This window comes from Xenopus laevis, chromosome 1L (genome assembly GCF_017654675.1).
Source record: "Xenopus laevis strain J_2021 chromosome 1L, Xenopus_laevis_v10.1, whole genome shotgun sequence".
Taxonomy (NCBI): domain Eukaryota; kingdom Metazoa; phylum Chordata; class Amphibia; order Anura; family Pipidae; genus Xenopus; species Xenopus laevis.
The window spans coordinates 96,116,060-96,131,298 of NC_054371.1; the positions used below are offsets into that span (position 1 = coordinate 96,116,060).

Consider the following 15,239-nt stretch of genomic DNA (forward strand, 5'->3'; position numbering starts at 1 on the left):
CAGGGTTTGATTCTCTCTGCCAACCACAAAGTCAGTTTCCAGAAGGGGCCAATTACATTACATTCAGGGTTGGCCATTATAGGTAACAATCCAGACCTGAATTGTGATAATGTCAATCACAGCTAAGACTGCTTGACCAACGGGTTGCCATTTGGTGAGCATGCCCAGTTTAGTCTGTGTTTATACCAGACAGTGCACATCTCTTGGGGGACAGCTGTGTGTATTGTGTTATAGAGTCTGGCCTGGAATTGTTTGCCCTCACAGTGGGGTCACATAGCAAAGAATGCTGGCTGGCTACACTTAACATTAGATAGGGCAAAGGTTATCAGTTGCATACCATTTGTTGAAACAATATAGCAGGGGGGTATTAGGATACTTTTTAAGCAAAATGCTATATAATATGCTGTTTTATCACAACTAGAACATGTTAAGATAAACAAAGGTCTGGGGCTGAATGTTATTCATCCCAGGGTACTTAATTTTTTAGTATTCATTCAAGGTCTGGCATGGTGCAGAGAGACTGGCAAATTGCTAATGTGGTACCGCCATTCAAAAAGGGATCCCGTTCTCAGCCTTAAAACTATAGGCCAGTTAATTTGACATCAGTGGTAGGAAACCTTTGTAATAAAGGATACAATACTGGACTAGCAAATCATAATACTATGAGTTTGTGCCAGCATGGTTTTTATACATAATAGATCTTGCCAGACTAACTTAATTTTTTTTTTATGAGAAGGTGAGCAGGGACCTCAATTCTGGGATGGCATTAGACCTGGAAGAGAGTATTGTAAGTACTGTTTGTATTTTTTTATTTTTGATGATATGAAATTGTGCAGAACTATGTTCTATACAAGATGCTGCCACTTTGCAGAGTGATTTTACTAAATTGGAAAACTGGGCAGCAATCTGGAAAATGAGGTTCAATTATGCACTTTAGCAAAAATAATATAAATGCAAGTTATACACTAAATGGCAGTGTGTTGAGAGTGTAATATTCTGGGTTGTTAACAGAAGTTAACACTGCTCTATGTGAGCAGACAGCTAAGGCCATGGTTCATTCCCATTGCTATACTAGTAATTGCAAATAGGCAAAGCTTGGTTCAGTTGTTATCAATCTGGTCCCATGTGATTAGTGTTAACCATTAGGTTGCCTATAAAGACCCTTAACTGCACTGAATTATTGCCCAATATAGGTTCTGGTATTGTTAGTTGCTGGGTGCTATTCCAAGTTTTGACCATGTTTTGACCTTGCCTGTACTTTGACTATACTTTCTGATCCCGCTCTGTACTTCGATATAAGTGAACTTTGACCTGGCCCAAACTTTGACCCAGACTACTCCATGTTTTAGGGAAACCTGATCATCTTGGTATTAGTAACATACCGTATATACGAGTATAAGCCGAGTTTTTCAGCATCCAAAATGTGCTGAAAAAGTCTACCTCAGCTTATACTCAGGTCAGCGGGCAATAGCAGAGATTGCAGTCACTTTTAATCATTCCTATACCAACAGTTCACTTGGGGAGAGACTGCAATATCCCACAATGCCCTCTGTTGGTTATATGAAAGAATAACAGTGCGCCCTCTGTTGGTTATATGAAAGAATAACAGTGACTGCAAAATCACACAGTGCCATCTGTTGGTTATATGAAAGAATAACAGTGACTGCAATATCACACAGCGCCCTCTGTTGGTTATATTAAAGAATAACAGTGCGCCCTCTGTTGGTTATATGAAAGAATAACAGTGACTGCAATATCACACAGCACCCTCTGTTGGTTATATCAAAGAATAACAGTGACTGCAATATCACACAGCACCCTCTGTTGGTTATATGAAAGAATAAAAGTGACTGCAATATCACACAGCGCCCTCTGTTGGTTATATGAAAGCATAACAGTGCGCCCTCTGTTGGTTATATGAAAGAATAACAGTGTAACAGTGACTGCAATATCACACAGCACCCTCTGTTGGTTATATGAAAGAATAACAGTGACTGCAATATCACACAGCACCCTCTGTTGGTTATATGAAAGAATAACAGTGCACCCTCTGTTGGTTATATGAAAGAATAACAGTGACTGCAATATCACACAGCACCTCTGTTGGTTATATGAAAGAATAACAGTGACTGCAATATCACACAGCGCCCTCTGTTGGTTATATGAAATAATAACAGTGTGCCATCTGTTGGTTATATGAAAGAATAACAGTGACTGCAATATCACACAGTGCCCTCTGTTGGTTATATGAAAGATTAACAGTGACTGCAATATCACATAGCGCCCTCTGTTGGTTATATTAAAGAATAACAGTGACTGCAATATCACACAGCGCCCTCTGTTGGTTATATGAAGGATTAACAGTGATGGCAATATCACACAGTGCCCTCTGTTGGTTATACGAAAGATTAACAGTGATGGCAATATCACACAGCACCCTCTGCACATGGTAGTGGGACAGTGGGACAATGCACACAGTAATCCGTTTGGCAATTCTCTGTCACCATCAACTTTGCAAAGAAGTCTGGTTGATCACTGGGGGGGTCGCTTTGGCAGAATGTGCGCTGCTGGGAGACAGGGCTGTAGTTGTGTCTAGGCTTATACTAGAGTCAATAAGTTTTCCCAGTTTTCGTAGGTAAAATTAGGTACTTTGGCTTATACTCGGTCGGCTTATACTCAAGTATATACGGTACTTAACAAAGTGGCAGCGCGCACTACTACATGTAAATTGAAGGTTACAGTGCCTTATTAATACAGGTGGTGTTTGAGATTATTTTTAAATACTCGGTAAAGTCAGTAAATTAAGAATCTTGTTTCTCGCACACAGTAAATTACTTCATATTATTGTGTACTTAATCATTAAATAATTATTGGAGTAAATTAATTTCAGGTTTTTTATTCAACATTTTAAATAATTAAATAAAAATTATTAAAAAAAACTTTTGTGCAATATCAATTTATCAAAATTCATGTACATAATTCATCAACAATCATTAATTCATTATTTCGATTTCATTTAAGCACATCAATTGTAATTAATCAATTTGTCAAAATGTGCTGGTCCCAAGCTCAGTAACTGACAGCAGCACAGAGCCTGTGCACTGAATCAGCAGAAAAGAAGCGGGAGCTACTGGGGCATATTTGGAGACAAAGATATCACCTTCTAAAGGGCTGTGGTTGCCCTGGACTGGTATAGAAGCACAATGTAGAACATTTTAGCTCTACTTGTTTACTTAAGCTTTACTTCCCCTTTAAGCTGACAGGCATAATTGTTATTTAACAGGAAAGTATATAAAAAAAATCAACACACTATTAATTTTTAATTAGTATTTCAAATTACTCGTCAGGAGTAGCTTCTGGTTATTATTTGCAGATATGATTTAATATCTTCAAATGTAACCTTCTTTCTTTATGAAATCTCCATTATTTTGTCCATAGGGGTGTGTGTGTGTGTGTGTGTGTGTGTGTGTGTGTGTGTGTGTGTGTGTGTGTGTGTGTGTGTGTGTGTGTGTGTGTGTGTGTGTGTGTGTGTGTGTGTGTGTGTGTGTGTGTGTGTGTGTGTGTGTGTATATATATATATATTATATTATATTTACCTGGTTTCTAGCTCATCCATGTATTCTTTCTTCTTTTTCTGCTGTCTTGGGCTGACCGTTTGTTTCTGATTTTTCGTCTTATTTTTTTCAGAACACGTTCCTCATACTGTTAGGAAAATGTACAACTAAGTTAGAATTTGTCATGCCCCTTATGTTATTATAATTTACTAATAAATATTTTTTAAAGGAGTAGTGCTATACACCATATGAACTTTGTATTAATAGGGGATACAAATGACCCCTTTGCACATTCACCTTATGATGCCAGTTTATGAGATTATATATATATATATATATATATATATATATATATATATATATATATATATATTATACAATACAATATATACAATACATTTTTCAGAGGATACCATCAAGTTGGTCCCCTGTTTGGATGATACTGTAAGATGTGCTCATTCTGTACTTGCACCTTATAAGGAATGTTAAATAGCAAAATACTGTCCACCACAAGGGTTTCCCATTTTTAGTAGTATAAAATTTAAACAACCTCATTGCAATTATTTCTCTCCCTCTAAGCCAGTGATCCCCAATCCTCCCAAATTCATCAAATCTGGATGCACACTAGGATTTTTAGAAAGATAAAAATTCTCCTTTATTTAGTTAATCATTAAAAGAAAACAGGCCAACTTTTTGGTCCCCATCTTGGACCTTTATCAAGACATCGTTTAAATTTTAAAAACACAATAAATAATTAAAATCAAATTGGTTAACCAATCAGTATACATTGTGCAGCAGGACATCACTAGGTTACAACCCCATCTCACTCAATCGGTGCTCCTTTTATCTGGTGATCTTAGTTATAGAGGAAGTCTCAGGTGAATTAACTTTGACCCGTAAAGCAATCGCACTACAGGAGATGGAGCAGATAAAACGTATTTAAAGCCGAACAAGCCGATGTAGTATTGGCTCAAGCTAAAGCACAAGTTAATAAATATAAGCAAGAGCTACTACAATTCAAAAGAGAAGAATTCCGGCGTGTTAACGATGACTATGCAAACTTCCGGGTATACAGATGGCTGACCGGAGAACGAGAACCTTTCCCTTCACAGCGGACGAGGAGGTTTCTGCAGCGTAAGCTGATTAAACCAGTTAACTCAGTAGACACCAGCTCGGGTGACTCAGACAGGGATGATACCCAAGGAATTCCAGTGAATCTGCAACAACCGAATACATCAACGTCTGGTGAAACCTCATCACCTTTTTTAGATGAGGCCCTGAACGATCGCCCACCTTAAGGTAGAAGCACTGGCAAAGGCACCCGATGCGGTGTGGCCAGAAGATGCTGTGGTCTCAAGATTTAGAAGTGCGATATTTAATCTGTCTACCCACACTCTGTCACCGGCTGAGACTTCTCTATTAGATAAGGTATCCTTTTTTTTATTAGACTTTCAACCCCAACTGCCAACAGGTGGCACTATTAAGACAATAATCTAGGTGGATTTATCGACTGGACACTGTCACTCCCCGGGGATTGAATGAAACTTTGCCCTAATAGCAGCTCTTTATACATTGACATGCTTTTTCCTTCTCCATATGTGTCAGTACTTTTCTAGCAACAATTTATTTAACTGTATCTACTTAATAAACATTTCAGTTACCTCTACTTAGATACTGTGGCTTAAAAGTGTGTGTATCAACCTCCATGCTAAAGTATGTTTTTAACTTCCTTTCTCTACCCTCTATATATACCTTTGTCTTCTTTCCCTTCCTATACACCGTACATGCCAGGCACCACTAAACCTTCTCAGTAAATCTGGCCTTTTATGTATCCCTCAATTGGTAATAAGTTGGTCTTAAATGAAGTAACGTCTCATAGAGCGATCACACAAATGGCTTTATATGATAAATACATATTGTGACAATGAAATTGGACCTCTGGACGAGGTAATACTGAGCAACCCCCATGATCTTGCACTGAGACCGTTATTGGGGCATCCACAGCAGCTAAACATAGATGCTGGTGTAATAAAGGTATGAGCTGGCAACTGCTGCTAAGGGAAATAGCCGACGCTCCGTTTATGCACCTGTAAATGCCTAACTACATGGCAGAAGTGATATGCTTAAGTGAATGGGTTAAGGACCTCAGGTGTGAGGTAAGCACACACACACCCACACAGGAGGTGTGTCTGGTGGTTTTAATCTGGCATGGTGCTTCTTCTTACTTTAACCTCTGTATTCAACAAAATATCTTCTTTTCTATAATATACACTTGCCTGAATATTTTCTGCTTTCGGTATTTCTGCATTTTAAATGATCTGCTTCCTGATGGCTCAGTGACAGCAGTGGTTGCCTAGCAGTTTTGCCACCAAAGAGCAAAGAAATCCGCACTCATAGGTATTTTGTGAAGAAAAAAATGGGTTTATTCAACGTTTCCGCTCTTATACTCGAGCCGTCATCAGAAAGGGCACCAAACAGCACCAGTGACATCATAAGTGGACATCATAAGTGGGCGTGGCTACATTACTGACATCATAAGTGGGCGTGGTTATGTTGTTGACTTCCTCAGTGTGAGTAACACAAACAAAACAAATCATGTGCAGGTAATCAGTGATGTGCCACCAGTTGTCAGTCAGATTCAAATTAAGTGGCGTGATTATAAGAAACAGGGAAAAAAATACACTGCAGATACAGTGAATAAAAACAGCAGAAGGGTCTCCCTGCGACCTTGGTGTAAGATCTGAGAAAACACCTTCCCTTACCTCCACGGGTAAGGCTATCAGCCTCTTTGTGTTAATAATGTATCGCCTCCAATGCAGGTACGGTAAAAACGTAACTAGGCGCAGGACCTGTCAAGTGTGCCCAAACCTGGTTAGCCTTTCTCATTGCTTCGCGTGCTGTGAATCAGATAAAATACCGCAACTGGTCCACCCCATTCTCCATCAACCGCAACTTCTCTTCTGTATCACAACACCTGAGGTCAAAACCTCATTACGGACTCAACTTGTGCCAGTATGTTAGGCCACTCCCACTGCACAGCAGCAGGTATGTCCTCAACATACACAACACTTTGACCTATTCGTGAACTCTATGGATTCATTCTTACCGCACATCTCGGGTTCTTATCTGATGCTCAAATGCCAGGCTTGCGTCACTGTTAAGAGCCCGAGGTGTGCGTACCCCCACCCCCTCAGTCTGCCACTATTTTTAGCTAGGAAGCCAGTGAACAGTGAGGGGGGGGAGGAGGGGAATAGATACGCCCCTGGAACCTGGATGTGTGCATCAGAGTTCAGACCAAGCCAGTCACAGGCTGCGCACATGCTGGGAGAGGAAGTGAGGGCCAGATTAGATGCAATAGGTGGCGCAGTTCAGCAGTTGTCCTAAGGCCGGCACTGACACCGATGACTGCTTGTGGCATCACCGGTGTGCGCGCCAGTGCAGGAACAGATCTTCTAAATCTGATCATGATCTGCTCATGAGTACCTCAGCCTGTCAGTACCTGGTGCTCCTCTCCTGGGATGCGGGCCCCACTGAACATGGAGATAAACCTACACATGTGCTTTAAGGTGGTGGAAGCCCAATATGCTTTGATCTCAGGAAAGGCATTTTTATAATTTGAAAATAATGTTTCAAGTAAAAGTTATGATATTTAAACACATTTATATGATTGTAAATGAAATGGAAAATTAGGTTGTTGCTCTTTTAAAGAATGCACAACTTTAGAAGTCCCCACAATAATTAATCCAGCCAAGAACTGAGCCTGTTTCAGAGTTGGAAGGTGGAAGTATTTCTCTTTCCAGGTCACCATGTTATTCTGTCTCTTTGGATCCCACTTGCTGAAGGGGGTGGTTGGTGTTGGAGAGTGTGAGGTACTGTAGGAGGCCTCAGTGGGAGTAGCTGGTGACAGGAAAAAATCTGTAATAGCCCACTCTTGGAGTGAGAATCTAGTTAAGGGTAGGTAGTAAGGGTAAGGGCAGGTAGTAAAACAGCCAGAGGTCCAACAAGGACATCAGTAGTACACCACAGTGCAACCCACCAGTGTAAGGCTTCCTGAACTAGGAGAGGAGAGAGACTTAGTAGAGACACACAGGTTCAGATGGGCCTCTACAAGAGTTGACTGAGAAGCCAAAGCTTTGTTAACTTGTGCAGATTTGGATAGGACAACATCAGCTTAGAGTTCTGCAACAAACTACACTGCGGCCAGGAGCAGGTTCTGACTGAGGAAGTGGCTTGGAATTCACTTGGTTAGGTAATTCACAATTGTACTAGATTGAAAGTGGTACCAGGGACAACAGTTAGGAAAGTCGCAACAGACCAGGGAGTAACGTAACTAAGATCTTCCGGGCCCGGGAGCAGGATGTGTAGCCGGCCACTCCCACCTTTCTGGCAGGCCCGACGATCTCCAGCAGGCCCAGAGGGGGAGCCAAGGGGAGCCATTGCACCCCCTGCTCCCCCGGTAATTATGCCACTGAGGTCAGGTCATACACAATTTACTAGCTGAAGTTTCAAAATTCACTAAGATAGCTTGCTTGCTGATAGGTTTCTCTAATAACAACATGCCAACAAGCATGTTAACTTAAGCCTTTCCAGGAACCTCACACTACAGCTCATACATTAGCCCCACGCTTGAGGGCGACCTCTGCCTCTCTTAGGTCCTGGTTTCATAGGGTATCTCTGCAGGGGTGATTCTTACCCCCTCCACTGCCTTGAGGTGGATTTTGTGCTGCCACCTTTTGCCCTTCTTGCCCCCTCAATCAGTTTTCCAAGGGGTCCATGACACTAGTGCAGAGAGCACATTTGCCCTCTCTCCATTAGAAGATCTGAAATTCTGGTTTTATAACTGGAAATCCAGCTCTTAAAGTTACCCAGAGTTGCTTTATTCCAGGTGAGCTTCTCAACTTGCCTCATTGGTGCAGCACCCATGTATCCTTGATGAAAATTCCTGATCAGTTTGTTGGCATGCATATGGTCCACTGCAGGTCCGGACTGAGAATTTAAATAGGCCCTGGCATTTCACGTACACAGAGGCCCAATCAGCCCACACAGAGGCCCAAACAGCCCCCACCAGCCCACTAAATACTGACTTTCTATGGCACCTTATAGCAGCCCCTCTGGCATTTGCCAGAAGCCACAGATTGCCAGTCCGGGCCTGGTCCACTGGCTCATATGACTTTCTTCAGGGCCAAAACCTTCCCAATGAACTGGATACTAAACATGGCCTCTAGATATACGTAATTCAAAAATTTCTGAAAAATACATTCTTCTTCTCCATACTTCATAGACACTCACACCTTGTCCACCTCAAATGCCATTTCCTTCCTTCTGTCAGCATGTTAGCCTACCTAAGTGTGGAGACCAAGGTAGCATGAATATCGGTGAGAGAGATATTAACTGTTTGTGGACTGCTGGAACTGAAGAAATTCTCAGTGTCCCTGAGTCATTTGAGTTGTGGCATGAACTGAATTATATGCAAATTCTGCTGTGGGAAGAAACTTAACACAGTCATCCTGCAAGAATGTTAGAAAGGAATGTAAATATTGTTCTAAAGTTTGATTGGCCATGTTTGGCAATTTCTTTGAGGTGTAAAACAGAGGAGAAGGGCATTTGAATGCCAAGGGATTTATAAAACGCATGAGGTAAATTGTGTACCTTAAACAGACAAAGTTATTGGGAGATCCATGAAGTTGAAAGGATTTTATCTATCATAAGATCAGCTATAGTAGCTGCAGATGAAAAGCCAGAACAGGACTAAAATGTAACCTTTCAGTGAGATAGGTAGATCTCCCTGTATCTAAATAATTCAATACCATACTGGCTGTAGTAACAGCCAGTATGGTATTGAATTATTTAGATACAGGGAGATCTACAATGAAGGTCAAATGAAGGTCAAATGCAGGGAGTTCCATGACTTCTCTGGAACTGGTAATGGTAGTAATAAGCCCATAAGTGGTTTCTTTGGTACCTTGCATCGAGCACAAACATGGCAGGAGCAAACAAAGTTTAGTTGCCAAAAAAAAAATTCTTAAAGTGAGTTCTGAGTAGAGATGTCGCGAACTGTTCGCCGGCGAACTTGTTCGCGCGAACATCGGGTGTTCGCACTCGCCGGAAGTTCGCGAACGTCGCGCGACGTTCGCCATTTTGGGTTCGCCATTGTTGGCGCTTTTTTTTGCCCTCTCACCCCAGACCAGCAGGTACATGGCAGCCAATCAGGAAGCTCTCCCCTGGACCACTCCCCTTCCCTATAAAAACCGAAGCCCTGCAGCGTTTTTTCACTCTGCCTGTGTGTGCTGAAGAGATAGTGTAGGGAGAGAGCTGCTGCCTGTTAGTGATTTCAGGGACAGTTGAAAGTTTGCTGGCTAGTAATCGTTTTGATACTGCTCTGTTATTGGAGGGACAGAAGTCTGCAGGGGTTTGAGGGACATTTAAGCTTAGGTAGCTTTGCTGGCTAGTAATCTACCTTCTACTGCAGTGCTCTGTATGTAGCTGCTGTGGGCAGCTGTCCTGCTTCTGATCTCATCTGCTGACTGCTGCAATAACAGTAGTCCTTGTAAGGACTGCTTTTATTTATTTTTTTGTTGTTTTACTACTACTACTACTACTACTATAAGAGCCCAGTGCTATTAGTCTAGCAGTGTTGGGGAGTGGGACTGGTGTGCTAATCTGCTGCTCCTAGTAGTTCAGCAGCACCAACTTTAATTTTTTTTTTTTAATATTCATTTTTTTTTTATTTTACTTTTTTTTATTTTACTACCGCTGTAGTAGTGTATAAGTTGACCTTTTAGGCATTATTTGCCCTGTAGGCATTATTTGCACACTGTTTTCTTCAACCCGCCATCTAGCTGTGTGACCTTGTTCACATTCTGTCTAAATATCCATAATATTACCGTCTCCAGAAAAAACACCGGAGTGACTTTTTTCAAGCAGCCATAATATATTTTACGTAATCCGTATCCACCGCTGTAGTAGTGTATACGTTGACCTTGTAGGCATTATTTGCACAGTGTTTTCTTCAACCCGCCATCTAGCTGTGTGAGCTTGTTCACATTTTGTCTAAATATTGATAATATTATCGTCTCTAGAAAAACCACTTGAGTTACTTTTTTTCAAGCAGCATTCATATATTTTACGTAATCCGTATCCACCGCTGTAGTAGTGTATACGTTGACCTTGTAGGCATTATTTGCACACTGTTTTCTTCAACCCGCCATCTAGCTGTGTGAGCTTGTTCACATTTTGTCTAAATATTGATAATATTATCGTCTCTAGAAAAACCACTTGAGTTACTTTTTTTCAAGCAGCATTCATATATTTTACGTAATCCGTATCCACCGCTGTAGTAGTGTATACGTTGACCTTGTAGGCATTATTTGCACACTGTTTTCTTCAAACTGCCATCTAGCTGTGTGTATTATCGTTTCCAGAAAAACCAACTGAGTTTTTGTTGTTGTTGTTTTTTTAAAAATAATGCCAGGCAAAGGCAGGCCGCCACGCAGAGGCCGTGCTAGGGGCCGTGCTGCTATGCAATCCTGTGGCCCTAGCAAATTGCCCAGTTTTAAAAAGCCAATGACCCTGAACTCCCAAAATGCTGAAGAGGTAGTTGACTGGCTTACACAGCACACCCCATCCTCTACCGTTTCTAACTTTACCACAACATCCTCCTCATCCTCCACTGCTATGGCCACCCCACGTAACACTTCCTCCACCACCGGTGCCCCTTCTTCACTGGAGTCAGAGGAGTTATTTTCCCATGAGTTTCTTGAACTGAGTAATGCGCAACCATTATTGCCAGAAGAAGATGAAGGAGATGAGGACCTTACACCAGATTTAATTCTGGCAGAGAACACGATAGAGATGGACATAATGAGTGATGAGGAGGAGGTCCCCGCTGCTGCTTCCTTCTGTGATGTGTCAGAAGAAATTGATGCATCTGAGGAGAATGATGATGAGGAGATTGATGTTTTGTGGGTGCCTAGTAGAAGAGAGCAAGAGGAGGGTAGTTCAGATGGAGAGACGGAGTGTCAGAGAGGCAGTAGGAGAATAAGACTTAGAAGAAGCAGGGAGGACAGCCCGCAGGGATCAGTAGGGCAACAACATGTATCGGCACCTGTGTTCAGCCGGCCAACGCACCCGCCATTGCCGCCAATGCCGCCAACTTCTACTGTTACCGCCAGATCGCACACTTCCAAAAAGTCAGCAGTGTGGGATTTTTTTAATGTGTGTGCCTCTGACAAAAGCATTGTAATTTGCAATGAGTGCAGTCAGAAACTGAGCCTTGGTAAGCCCAACAGCCACATAGGTACAACTTCTATGCGAAGGCACATGAGCGGCAAGCACAAAGCACTTTGGGAGCAACACCTCAAAGGCAACAGGCAAACTAAAAGCCACACTCCTTCTGGTCCAGCATCTTACTGCTCTACCTCTGCTCTCCTTGACCCGTCTGAACCACCCTCCACTCCGCCTTCCACCTTGACCACCTGTTCCCATTCCCAGTCATCTGCCACCAGCCAAGTTTCTGTGAAGGCCATGTTTGAGCGTAAGAAGCCAATGTCTGACTGTCACCCCCTTGCCCGGCGTCTGACAGCTGGCTTGTCTGCACTCTTAGCCCGCCAGCTTTTACCATACCAGCTGGTGGACTCTGAGGCCTTCCGCAAATTTGTAGCAATTGGGACACCGCAGTGGAAGGTACCCAGCCGCAATTTTTTTTCTAAAAAGGGAATACCACACCTGTACCAACATGTGCAGAGCCAAGTTACCGCATCTCTGTCACTTAGTGTTGGGCCAAAGGTCCATATGACTACTGACGCATGGTCCTCCAAGCATGGTCAGGGCAGGTATGTCACCTACACTGCCCACTGGGTGAACTTGGTAATGGCTGGGAAGCAGGGAATGGGTAGCTCAACAACAACAGTGGAGTTGGTGTCACCGCCACGGATTGCACGCGGTTCTGCCACCACCTCTACTCCTCCATCGCTCTCTACCTCGTCTTCTTCCTCTTCTTCTTCTTACTCTGCTGCTGGGTCCTCCTTCTCCTCCTCCACACCTGTGCACCCCCAGCTCCCCCTAGGCTATTCGACGTGCCAGGTACGCCGTTGTCACGCTGTCTTGGGGATGACGTGCCTGGAAAGCAAAAACCATACCGGATCTGTACTCCTGTCATCTCTGCAGTCACAGGCCGATCAGTGGCTGACCCCACACCAACTGCAGATCGGAAAAGTGGTGTGTGACAATGGAAGCAATCTGTTGGCAGCGTTGAGACTGGGCAATTTAACACATGTGCCCTGCATGGCGCTGGAAGTGCGCGATTTCTGGTCGGAATCGCCAGAACGAACCCAGGCACCTGCTGCAACGTAGGGAGAGGTGCCAGAAGTGGAGTCAGAGGAGGAAGGTGGCTTTGTGGAGGAGGAGGAGGAGGACCAACAGGAGCAGGCTTCCCAGGGGGCTAGTGGTGACCTTTTGGGGACCCCTGGTCTTGTACGTGGCTGGGGGGAGGAGACCGTGGATGATGCAGTCCTTGATAATGAGGAAGCGGAGATGGATAGCTCTGCATCCAACCTTGTGAGAATGGGGTCTTTCATGCTGTCATGCCTGTTGAAGGACCCCCGTATCAAGAGGCTTAAGGAGAAGGACCTGTACTGGGTCGCAACGCTACTAGACCCTCGGTACAAGCATAAAGTGTCAGAAATGTTACCAACATACCACAAGTCCGAAAAGATGCGGCATTTACAAACCAGCCTGCAAAACATGTTGTACAATGCTTTTAAGGGTGATGTCACTTCAGGAACTCATCAACATTCCAGGGGCAGAGGTGCCAGTAATCCTGCCACGAGCGCACCTGCAAGGACAAAGCCCTTTGGCCAGTCTGTAACGTCAGACATGCAAATGTTTTTCTGTCCAAGGCAGCGCCACAACCCTTCTGGATCCACCCTCAAAGAACGCCTCGACCGGCAGGTAGCGGACTACCTGGCATTAACTGCAGATATCGACACTCTGAGGAGCGATGAACCCCTGGACTACTGGGTGTGCAGGCTTGATCTGTGGCCAGAGCTGTCACAATTTGCCATGAACCTCTTGTCTTGCCCAGCCTCAAGTGTGCTCTCAGAAAGGACCTTCAGTGCAGCAGGAGGGATTGTAACTGAGAAGAGAACTCGCCTAGGTCACAAAAGTGTCGATTACCTGACCTTTATTAAAATGAATAAGGGGTGGATCTCGGAGGGTTACTGCACGCCGGAAGACTTGTTCTGACTTCTATGCAGCTGTCCTTCTCTTCAAGCCTCATGACTCCACACACAGCTGTCCTTTAGCGTCCTCCTCCCTCCGCCACCGTTACAAACTAGGGTGCAAACCCTACTGGTTTAATTTTTTCTGGCCTCTGTGCTTCAGTGGCTGCAATCAAAAAAACTGGGCAAACAATGTCTACAAGGTCAACGTATGGCAAAAATGACTATTTTCAGCATTTATATGGCATATTTTTTCTGGCAACTGTGCTTCAGTGGCTGCGACCAAAAAAATGCATATTTTCAGCATTTATATGGCATAATTTTTCTGGCCTCTGTGCTTCAGTGGCTGCAACCAAAAAAATTTATATTTTCAGCATTTATATGGCATAATTTTTCTGGCCTCTGTGCTTCAGTGGCTGCAACCAAAAAAATTTATATTTTCAGCATTTATATGGCATAATTTTTCTGGCAACTGTGCTTCAGTGGCTGCGACCAAAAAAATGACTATTTTCAGCATTTATATGGCATATTTTTTCTGGCCTCTGTGCTTCAGTGGCTGCGGCCAAAAAAACTGGGCAAACAATGCCTACAAGGTCAACGACGTTGACCTTGTAGGCATTGTTTGCCCAGTTTTTTTGAACAGTAGATTACTAGCCAGCAAAGAGAGAACAGTAGATTACTAGCCAGCAAAGCTACCTAAGCTAAAATGTCCCTCAAATCCCTGCAGACTTCTGTCCCTCCAATACAGAGCAGTATCAAGCAGATTACTAGCCAGCAAACTTACTATCATCTGTCCCTGAAATCACTAACAGCTCTCCCCCTACACTATCTCTTCCAAGCACACACAGGCAGATTTTTCAGATACATTTTTGCCCTTGATCCCCCTCTGGCATGCCACTGTCCAGGTCGTTGCACCCTTTAAACAACTTTAAAATCATTTTTCTGGCCAGAAATTTTTTTTTTAGATGTTAAAGTTCGCCTTCCCATTGAAGTCTATGGGGTTCGCGAACCGTTCGCGAACCGCTCGCATTTTTGCGCAAGTTCGCGAATATGTTCGCGAACTTTTTTTTCCGACGTTCGCTACATCCCTAGTTCTGAGGTCTTGGAAATGCCTAGATGGTCTGCAATTTTGGAACTATAGTTCAGTAGCAGTACCAACAAGATGCAGGCACAAATATCTGTTGCTTGTGAAAAATTGCACTTTCCCTGACGAAAAACAGAACGGAACCAGGAGTAGCAGTCGCACACCCATAACACTACCAATGGCTCTAGCTTGGTGCACATTGATGGAGGATTTGGCAACCACCCAATGTACACTTAGAGAGAAATTCACAGACACACAAGACTTATAAATGCAAGATGAACCATGCCAATTTATTAATGTGGAAGTGCAACGTTTCAGTGCAATGTCCCTTTGTCAACTTTCAATTCTGCATTAATACATTAACACGGGTTTGCCCTGCATCCA

At 43.3% G+C, this 15,239-nt stretch overlaps 1 protein-coding gene across 1 annotated transcript in view; it reads right to left on the minus strand.

Moving 5' to 3' along the window:
- The window catches only part of LOC121403692 (cyclic AMP-responsive element-binding protein 3-like protein 3), a 253,263-nt gene that overhangs the window by 115,778 nt on the left and 122,246 nt on the right, over nucleotides 1-15,239 (minus strand). Inside the window, 2 exon segments of the mRNA XM_041591498.1 lie at nucleotides 3,597-3,636; nucleotides 3,639-3,702. Of these exon segments, the coding sequence (XP_041447432.1) occupies nucleotides 3,597-3,636; nucleotides 3,639-3,702 (104 nt within the window).